Consider the following 10846-nt stretch of genomic DNA (forward strand, 5'->3'; position numbering starts at 1 on the left):
TCACACTGGGGTAGACCGATGGGGTAGACTTCCCAGCTACATCAGAGCGGGTAGGAAGCAGATCCGATTTCAGGAAATCGGCATCTAGGTCGACGTCATCCAGGCGGCCCAGGGACCTTGAACGACTCTCCTTCCGCAGCTTACCACCAGCCGACGCTCGTGAAGGAAGGGACCGGGAGCGGTACGGCTTCTCTGCCTTCAGGACGACTTTTTTGAGGTTAGGAAGCAGATCCGATTTCAAGAAATCGGCGGTAACATCATCCAGGCGGCCCAGGGACCTCGAACGGCCCTCTTCCCGCTGCTTGACACCAGCTGACTTTGGTGTTGGGGGGAGGGAGCTCGAGCGGGAACGGCCCGGCTTCTGTGCCTTCAGCATTACTTTGTCAACGACCTCACGCGGGAGATCCCCTGCAGCTGGATCCGTGGTCTCACCAGCACTGTCGCCAACAAGCTCGGGTTGGGCTGGTTGAATGGTACCAACCGTCTTCTGTGGTTTTCTGATAACCACACTACGGCCTGGAGGAGAGGGATTGGATCTCGCCTCAATCTTCAGCTTCATATCTCGGACGGAGCGTCTGTGTTTAGAAAGAAAAGACGAAAATTACAAACCATCCATGTGAACGCAATCTTTAACAGTCATTAAGTTTCCGGTAGACGAAAAAAAAAATCGTAATTATCAAATGCTTAAACTTATTCAACAACCCCAGTACATTTCCACACGTTTCAGAGCACATTAAGTTTTACTATACAGAATGTCTAGCACATGGCATGAACTGATGTTATAAGGCCTGGGGTAATTTTTTTTAGCTGATGTATGTGGTTTTGTGTTAAGTTGTCTTTTATTGCTCTTCCTTACGGTTACAATGTATGTAATAGTATGCTTTGTACATCTTCCTGTGTGCGATGTAGTGTGTATAAATGTAGGGCAACAGGAAGAATAACTACCACGTATTCTAAACTCAAACATAAATACATAGGCATCGAAAAATAGAAATACCTGCTCAACATCACATTATCCGGGTCGGGCAGAGCCAAGACGGGTGTCACACTGACAACCACACTAGGGTCAGATGGAGCGGGGCAAATCCTTGCCTCAATCGCTTCCTTCATATCTCGGACGGAGCGTCTGTGTTCAGAAAGGAAGACAAAAATTAAGAAAAAAACATCCATTTACAGTCACTGATTTTCCAACAGGAGAAAATATATGGTGGAAGTCGTGCAGTTATCAAATGCCTGAACAGACCAACAGGAAGAATAGCTACTATGTATGCTAAACTCAAACATCAATACATACTTGTAGACATCGAAAAATAGATCTACCTGCTCAACATCGATATCACTTGATCGGCGTCGGGAAGAGCCCGGACGGGTGTCATCACTGCGGCCGCAGCGTGTTCAGGACCTGTCCGGCTGGACAGAGCCTCGTAATCCTTTACAAGTCTGCTCACATGAGTAGACCTGTAGATGATAAAGGTGCAAAAAATGTATTCATACTATCCACAATGTCGATATCCACAAAAATATCTTCACCCTATCCACAATCTGATGTGGTTACTTGGTATTCGGAGTTGTTTTCCGCTATTTTCTGAGGATTGGAGTCCAACTAAGAAAAGTATACATACTACAAGAAATTCAGAAATTCTCATACGTTGTCTCGAACATAATTGCTGTGCATTAAAGTTATTATCGTAATGTACATAATGAAATAGCGAAGAAAAATGAGAGCAAATTTTTCTAGGCTTTCCGGAATCACCTGGAAGTACTGTCAACCTTTTGTGATATGAATAACAGTGTTAAAATACAGATTACAATTGCCTAATACTGTGCTGCGTTAAACACGACAAATAATAAACAGAAGAAGGACGCTAACATACCTTGCCAGGCGGTTTCTGCGAGAGTAGACACTAGTACTCTCGGAAATTAGTCGATCCATTTCAGAAATGCGATAAAACGCAGTGAATTAGCAAAACAAACAGCGATAACAGCGGGGAATGAAACGAACGATGCGTTCTGGTCCGCGGGAGATCTGTTTGTGCCGCTACGTTGCTACGGTAGCGGGAGCAAACCGAAGTCTTGTTCTGGAACATCGCTATTGTTGCGACTATTGTTGCTTCACGGAGTTCTTTAAAAAGCAATTTGTTTTGACGACATATAGACATTAGGAGTTGTTGAACCATCCTAAATTCTTGTCTTGTTGCGTTTTACAGTAAAATGTTGCATTTGAACTAAGTCGCTGTAGTTTTTCAGCAGTGAAAAAGTTTACGAGAAACTTTGTTCCCGCGCAAAGGCTCGTGGGACGGTTTGGTGACGTCAGGAACATGGCGGTCTTTTCAAGCGACGATAGTTTCAGCTAGGTCGGAGGGGGATTTTTTTCAATTTTCAGGTAAAGTTTATAATTTAGCACCTTAATTTCTGTCAGAATATCTTTCATAGACTACAATTGTTGTACACTTAGAAGAAGAAGCTTGTTGTTGCATTAGTTGACCCGCGCCGCGGCATTATTTGGGTAGTCGTATATTTTTGGTGAAAATGTCGTCTGAGATGCGCCATATTTGCAACAACAACAATACATCCAAAATTATATTGTCAGTCCCCGAGAGCAATATCTTTCTAGGTGGCTAAGGGTGTTACCTCTCTGACTTGAGTTCTATCCTTAGTGGCTGATATATGAAATTGCCTGACTTTCCATCCATTTATTTGGTGTAGTCAGTGTGTAACATGAAGAAGTGTGTGTTATCTAAGGCTGCATCTGTTTTCAGAACATGTAAAGATTACAAGATGCAGGACGACTTCATCGACACCTTCTTCTTTGGACAGAGTGATACAGATAAGACAGGTGAGAATTTTTTTTTTCAGAATATGGTAAAGGTGTTTCATATACACAAAGAGAGACAGACCTTCAACTTCAAGTTGAGAGCCTATGCTGAGCTCCAAAAATAAACAACACACTGTATTTTGTGTGCACTGTATCATCCCGTATGAGACATATATTTATCACATTCTTAGCAAGATATGAGAACAAGTTGCATTACCATCCTAGCAAGATATGAGAACTAACTTATAGTGGCATGAAAAAAAGTAACACAGCAAATACAACTATTGACAGGGAGAATGCAGAAGTACGCTACAGAGGCAGCTGCAGCATCCCCCTCCCCATCATCCATGGATGAGTTTCCATCCACACAACTGCTGCAGGCATCACAGGGTCCTCTGTCGCAGTTTGAGGACAGGCAGCAACATTCAGGTCAAAAATGGATAAATTATCATCATGAAAGTTTGTCCGCATTCAATGGTAGTTAATTAGTTTGTCTTAGAGTTGTGGTTGTTAAGAAAGCGAGTTGTCATTCCATGAGTGACTGGTCAAAAGCTCTAGGTTCTGTCTTCCCTATTACGACCAGTGGGAAATTAGTAGCTCTTTAGTAAGCTAAAACTGGTTTGAGATAACTTTACTTTTCATAAAAGAAGCATTAGCATAAAGCAAACTCAGAACTCTCGAGGAATGGCTGAACCTTTATTTGTACTTTCTCTTGGGTTTCCAGGTTCTACCTTGTTGTCTCAAATTACCTCAGTGGATGATGATATCATTCCTCCTAGTCAAGCCTCCATCCACAACGAGTTGACAACCTCACAGAGACCTCAGAGTCAGAGTGTTGCTGCTTACAGAACTGCACGGTACTCAAGGTTTCCTCTTTAACCTGTAGTGTCATCAACACAGTTTATTTGCATCTCTGAGAGTTAGAGGTCCATTTGGAAAAGCTAGTATGTAACTGGTTAGAAATTCTTCCAGTGATTGTAAAGGCTGATCATTCCCACCCACTCTTATATTAGGTAGGTTAGCCTTCTGGAATTGTAGATTTTTATCAGAAGATACCAACTTTGTACCCTGTACAATTGTTGTGCAGGTTATTATGTAACAGGTACACTACTACATGTATATGGAACATCATTTTCATGTTCTGCTTTGTAGGCCATTGTTCAAAACTCCATTCAGACCTGCCACCAATCCTAGTAGAACAGGTCACAATCCACCCTCCATTCAGCCAGAGTATGGCCAAGAGGAAAGACTCCCTAATGAGCCAAGACAGTACTCGCAGCCTGAGCATATCTTTCAACAAAGAGGTGTGCTACAGGGTAGACAGCCTACTCACATTAACGCAACACCTGCAAGACATGGTCCTTCACAACAGAGCCATCTTATGACACCTGATACAGAAGTGGAAGCGAATACACAACCCTTAAGAAACCGTACTGCCAGGCAACTCTATGGCAGCACACCAATGCCTCTTACTATTCCAAGTAAGGCCGCTTTCCATTTGTAAATTGGTGTTGTTGAGTTTCTTCCACTAAATGTTGCAGAATTTGAAATACTGACAGAATCTGAAAAGTTTGCAAATCCAACAGAATGGTGTCTGCTGCTGCTATATCTTGAGATTATTATACATGTTATAGTTTTTGATTTGATAGCTTCCAGGCTTATCCTTTACGTCATTTTTGGATGTAAAAGTACAGGAATAGTGTAATGAAATGTTGGCATTCTAGATGAAATTCATATTTCAGGTGTGACTCCAGGAGGGACGGTAACCGGAGAAACAAGACAACTGAGATCAGTCCAAGAGATTCGTATCCTTTCCCACATTTTTTAACTATCATTGTCAGCAACTGTTGATTTTAGACAATTTTGTGTGTATGGACCACTGGTAGAATAGCGAAGCTAAATGCTAAAGCTAAAGGTGGATCTGAATAAAGTCAAAGCCAAAGTTAAGTGTGTCTGTGTTGTGTACATTTGTGCGTTGTGTGTGTGTGTTTTGTGTTTGTGTAGTTTTTGTTGCAAATGATTGCATCCTTAATTGTTCCATAGCTGAACAGTTCCGGTCGGTCTTCAAGGAGTTCCCCTACTTCAACATTGTGCAGTCCAAAGTCTTGGATGATGTAAGTTTACTTGGAAATGAATCCCATATCATTTCTTTCATTATTTAAGTTGTTTGGTGTAATGTAGCCAGCTGCTGCTGCACCGCATGCCTGCAAAGCTGATGTGTTATGCCAAAGGGCAGTTATACCGGCTATACTGATACAGATTAAGACAGAAGAGGTCAGAAAATTAATAAGCCTAACACTGCATCAGTTATGCTACATGTACAGTGTTTCTTTGTCTAGGTATTGTACACAGACAAGCCCCTTGTTGTGTGTGCCCCAACTGGATCAGGGAAGACCGTCATCTTTGAGCTGGCCATCATCAGGCTACTAGTCAGGCTAGGCAACACCCCTGTCTACAATGCCAAGATTGTCTACAGTATGTAATGCTCAATTTCTTATCTATTGTTCATTTCTCAAGTCATCAATACACTAGCTAAGATTTAAAAAAATTTCCTTAATCTTTTGAATCCTTCTTTGGAGGAAACTGAATGACTGATGGGAAATTGATGATTAGTTGCTTCATTGTTTCGTCCACTGAGTGTACAACTGACCATTTCAAAGCTGCAAAATCCAAATACTATGTTTTTAAAAACTTGTTTACTTGTATGAAAATCTGAGGCTGATTTTGACCCATCTTTGTTGACCAGTGGCTCCTATGAAGGCCCTGTGTAGTGAGCGGTATCTAGACTGGAAAGAGAAGTTTGGTCCTCTCGGGCTCAAGTGCCAAGAACTGACCGGCGACTCCGAGATTGACGACTACTACCAGCTGAGAGACTGTCATGTAGTCCTGACAACTCCTGTAAGTAGAAAGTTTAACTTCATATTGATGCTTACCATGTTGTTGTCAATAAGTGCAATGGCCAAGTGGAAGAGTGCTTGCCTTGCAATCGGTAGGTCGTGAGTTCGATCCCCAGCCAAGTCATACAAAGACTGCTTTCTCTGCTTAGCACTCAGTATTTGGGCGCTAAACACACACCACTATGAATTGACTAGCCCCCTGCTGTAGTAATTGCACAACTGTGTGGCCCAAGGGCTATTGAACCATCACAGTAATTCTATAAGTATTCAGTAAAGGGGGGAAAACCAATTTGAAAGAAACTCAACAATCTATAAAGAGGTTCAGCACCAAGGACAGCACCAACACATTTCTAAGCTCCTGGTGCAGAAAGAAGTTCCATGTCTAAAAGGGATATACTCTCAGTCAGGCTGTTACATATTTTCCTGGGATTCTTGCGTGTGTATTTGGTGGTCAACAGGAAAAGTGGGACAGTATGACAAGGAAGTGGAGGGATAACAAGTCTCTGGTGCAGCTGGTCCGACTCTTTCTCATTGATGAGGTAAGAAAACTGATCACATTTTTCTCCCTTTCTTTGAACGTATCAATGTATCTACTAAATCAAATGCTTTTTGTAGCTTCTGTTAAGAAGTGTAATGTGTGTATTTATGGTAAGTGATCTTTACATGATATCCAAGTTAATATGACATTAAGCATGTTAACTAGGGAAGCTAGTGTACCAGCTTTGTTGGAGACATCAAAATGCAGTTCAATGACATTTATTGTGACTGATATCAACATAAATGTACTAACCAAACAGCTGACCACCCATAAATGCAATAATTTAATTCTAATAGCAGTTTTGTCTACTTTGGCTATTCGCTTGCTCATGATACTTACAAAGACTGTTTTAAGGTCCATCTCATTAGTGATGAGAACAGAGGTGCAACAATGGAGGCTGTGGTGAGCAGAATGAAGACCATCCAAGCTGTGGTGGGCAGGGAAAACGTCACCAACTCTGAGTATGAGTCAGCGAGGGCCCAGTCTGCAGCGTGCATCAGATTTGTGGCTGTGTCTGCCACCATACCCAATGTGGAGGATGTATGTATACATAGTATGTTGATCACATATTCGTTGTTGTTTCACAATCTTTTTTTCAGTATCATTTATTTGTAAACAGTAATTTCAATTAGGTTTGGTTTTAACCAACCCAGTAAGTACGTCTATTTATTAAGATACCTTTAGCCTCTCTATTTACTTCTATTCACAGGTTGCAGCATGGCTTGGGAAAGAAGATGCCACTGCAGTTTACCACAAGTATGTTGTTCGTAGTTTTCTTGTCTGTGTCCTTTTTGTAGATATTCACTTGACTGAATTGCCATTGTGTACCTGTGTCCCTATAATGATGTTAATTTGTTTCTGCAATCTAAAATACTTGACTGAGTGAATGAGTGAGTGAGAATCAAAGATATTGTTGATCAATTCTTGCAAAATTGATAAACTACATTTAGGTCATAGATGTTTGGGAGTTTAAACTTTGTTCCAACACAGGAAAGAAACTCACCATAAATTTTCAGTTGATCTCATCAACCTTCTTCAGATATATGGTCCACTCGCCAACTTTCCAGTCATGTCCTGTTGTTGTCTGTTTTCTTCTAGGATGGATGAGAGTTACCGTCCAGTGAAGTTGAGGAAGGTTATTTTGGGTTATCCCTGTTCCTCAGGCAGCTCTGAGTTTAGGTTTGATCTGTCCCTGAACTACAAGATCCCAGGTGTCATCCAAACCTACTCAGATCAGAAACCCACTCTAGTGGTAAGTTTCAACAAGGAAGCACTTTTAGCCCAACTCTTTGTACTGTAACATATGTTTTGTCATAGGCACTTCTTCAACAACGTGTACTAGTACAGTTGAATTACTATTGAAAAACAGAAATTTGTAAATTGTAAATTGAAATTTGTTGAGGCAATATAGCTCAAACAAGATTGTATTTGCATGTTTAGAATTTGATACATTTTGAACAGAGGAAAAATAAAGGGAATGTCCCTTTGAAGTTTAACACTATTAATCATGACGAGTAAGGTAACATTGTTTTGTTTCCAGTTCTGTGCAACTAGGAAAGGCTCAGTGCAGTGTGCGTCTATGCTGGTGAAAGATGCTAAGTTTGTCATGAATGCTGCACATAAACAAAGGTACAATCTTCCACTTGTATGCTGTTCACAACAAGTCTTCAAACACGCAAACCAGAATGACATTAATTTGTTCCAAAGAACTAGCAAAGAGCAACTTTTTGTTTTGTTTTTGTAAGATTTTCTCCCATGTTGTTTGATTTGTAGATTTCAGGTAACATACGCATGCTGGTAACTGAGAAATATTTCCTCCTTAGGCTGGCAAAAGTTGCAAACATGCTCAGAGACCACAAGTTGAGAGGTACATCATCTTATGTTAGTGTTGTCAGATTTTAAGTTAGCTTCTCTTAAACAATTTATACTGAATAATCAGCACCAAGGTCAGACCCAGGATTCTCTAGCGACTCAAATCATTGTTTATAGTTATTGAGTGATTGAGACTGTATTAATTAGCCTGTATTGTCCCCAGTTTGTTCAAGCACACTGTGTAAGCCCTATTCTTCTGGATAATTTTTGGTTTCTTTAATTCATGAACTACATGATTGTATGATATTCTATAACCATGTTTTACTCCACAAGTGGTGAGTGTACTGCCTCCTATCAAATTGGTATGGTACTGCATGAAGAAGAGTCATCGATGCAATGCTAGTTACATGTATGAAGCACAGAAAGAAACTGATCAACATCAACTTTCTGAATGATATTAAGCAATATAACTTCCAAATCAATTTATATATTTTAATTTGTGTTATAGTCTGAGGCAGTCTGCTTTATATGATTGTAGGGTGATGCAGTTTGCTCTATAGAACTCCAACCAGCAGTACTTAAAATAATATGCCAACATCTTGATTCAATACATGAAAAGAGGCTTATATTACTATGGGGTGATATTCACTGCATTTTACTATGTTTCAGATCTTGTTCTGTTTGGTGTTGCGTATCACCACGCTGGGCTGGAACCCACAGACAGAAAGGCCATCGAGACAGCCTTTACTCAAGGGGACATACCTGTGCTCAGTAAGTATTGAGACAGTAGCTCATCTTTTGGGCTGTTTGTTGTTAATGCAAATGATGTGGTTGTGTGCAGCATTTGGGAAATAGTATGGTAGCTAAATGCACACCACTACCGGTGGACTAAACCCTTTCTGCAGTGTGGCCCAAGGGCTATTGAACTGGAGATGGGAACTGCCCTATGCACCATGTGGTGTGGGAAGGACTTTTACTTTAATGGTTTTCCTGTGACCAGTATCAACAAAGTGATTGATTGATGCATGTTTTGTGCATGTATTGTATGTATGTTGCCCATCTGTTGCAAAACTGTCAGTGTCACTATGTGCGATGGATTATGTTATTTTGTACTTAAATGGCTATAAGGGGTTTCTTACCTTTACATTGTGACCAGTATCAACCAGTACTCTGGCCATGGGAGTGAACCTGCCAGCACACCTGGTTATTATCAAGTCCACCCTTCACTACACCTGTGGCATGTACGAGGAGTACTCTGAGCTGCAGGTGCTGCAGATGATCGGCAGGGCAGGCAGGCCACAGGTCAGTCAAGAAATGTTTGTCAGTGTGGCTTAATCATGCAAATTTGGTACATGTAACAAAAGCTTAGGCTTAGGGAAAAAATGTGTTTCCTGTTTCCCGAATGACCCTAGCAAAACCTGCCGACTAGTGATGTGTATTGCCACTATTGGTACACTGGACTTTACATCTAGGCCTTTCAGCAATGCAGAGCGATCCATCTGCAAAATCATGAGATAATATTGTTATAGTCTTCTTTTTTTAGACTAATGCTTCAACTGTGGTCCCTCACATACATGTATATGATTCTTGACACACAATCCTTTCTTTGTGAGGCCCCCTTCTGATGCATGAATGAAGTACATGTTTTGTAGAGATTTTCTGTCCTTATTTGCATTGATTGAATAACTGTGTAATACCCATGTAGAATTTCTTTGTTCTCCATTTGTACAACCAGTATGTTTACTCCAATTTTCACAGTTTGACCAAAGTGCTACAGCAGTTATCATGACAAGGAATCAAACAAAGGTATAACATGTACAGCTCTATACATTACTATTCTCTTCATAATGTGACAAACAATATTGAGATAAATATCTGTGTCCACAGATGGACCCGCAGTATAGAACGTCAAAATGTTAAGCCTTTTATTTCTTGGGGGTTAGAATATCTGCTTATCTATGCATTGCCATAATATGAAATGGACTGTACAAGACTGACTTTTAAAAGAGTCTGTGTGTGTCTGTACTACTGTAACAGTATCATTCAAAGTAGATCAAGCCTACAATGAAAAGTCATGCAGCACACAGATATTTATTTCTTCTTATCTCTCTTTATATAGGCCAAGTATGAAGCTTTGGTGAATGGAACACAAATCATTGAGAGCAGGTAGGTTTTTTGACACCTAACATTCGGCTGATGGTACTACTAAATGTCTTGTGAACTTGATGTATATCATTCTTCACGCACAGCATGGCAGTATACACTTAGAGGGCATTGACTTCACATTAAAGATTTTGATTTATCTGTCTTGTTCAGTGCTAGTCTGTTCCACAGTTCTAAAGTTGTGGGTAAAATGTTCTTGGGTGGCTTGTGGGTGAGACTAGAGTGTCTAGCTTATTCTTGTGCATGGAACTATGGTCTTGTCCGCTGTTAGCATGAAAGCCCATCTGTGTTGGTACATTCCATAATGAAATTAGTACTTTCATTCAACACAGTAGACTGTTGATAACCTCAAATTTCCATGTGCACATCTGTCTTGCCAGCTGTTTGTGTTCTGGAACTAGTGCATTAAACAGTTTATTAGACTAAGTACATTCAACAGATCAGGAGACTAGACATGCAGGGTTGTCCTTAATAATTTGTAGGAAGTCCGTAAAATTAATTGCACATGTTCCAACTTCATGGCCGTGGTGGAGTAGTCTAATTAGAAAGTCAACTAGGAAAAGGTTAATATCATACATAGTCAAGCTTGTGACATTGTTGACTATTTAAGTTATATGTGAT

General features: G+C 40.5%; 1 protein-coding gene across 1 annotated transcript in view; it reads left to right on the forward strand.

The window, feature by feature from the left end:
* Positions 1–2778: 2778 nt before the first annotated feature.
* The window catches only part of LOC109487112 (probable ATP-dependent DNA helicase HFM1), a 27418-nt gene continuing 19350 nt past the window's right edge, over positions 2779–10846 (forward strand). Inside the window, 19 exon segments of the mRNA XM_019791082.1 lie at positions 2779–2836; positions 3107–3244; positions 3540–3672; positions 3968–4296; positions 4558–4620; positions 4859–4929; positions 5155–5290; positions 5562–5713; positions 6171–6251; positions 6605–6790; positions 6960–7006; positions 7349–7502; positions 7791–7879; positions 8074–8117; positions 8732–8833; positions 9219–9364; positions 9821–9868; positions 10182–10228; positions 10379–10410. Of these exon segments, the coding sequence (XP_019646641.1) occupies positions 2779–2836; positions 3107–3244; positions 3540–3672; positions 3968–4296; positions 4558–4620; positions 4859–4929; positions 5155–5290; positions 5562–5713; positions 6171–6251; positions 6605–6790; positions 6960–7006; positions 7349–7502; positions 7791–7879; positions 8074–8117; positions 8732–8833; positions 9219–9364; positions 9821–9868; positions 10182–10228; positions 10379–10410 (2056 nt within the window).

This window comes from Branchiostoma belcheri, unplaced genomic scaffold (assembly GCF_001625305.1).
Source record: "Branchiostoma belcheri isolate BF01 breed outbred unplaced genomic scaffold, Haploidv18h27 scaffold86, whole genome shotgun sequence".
Classification (NCBI taxonomy): Eukaryota; Metazoa; Chordata; class Leptocardii; order Amphioxiformes; family Branchiostomatidae; genus Branchiostoma; species Branchiostoma belcheri.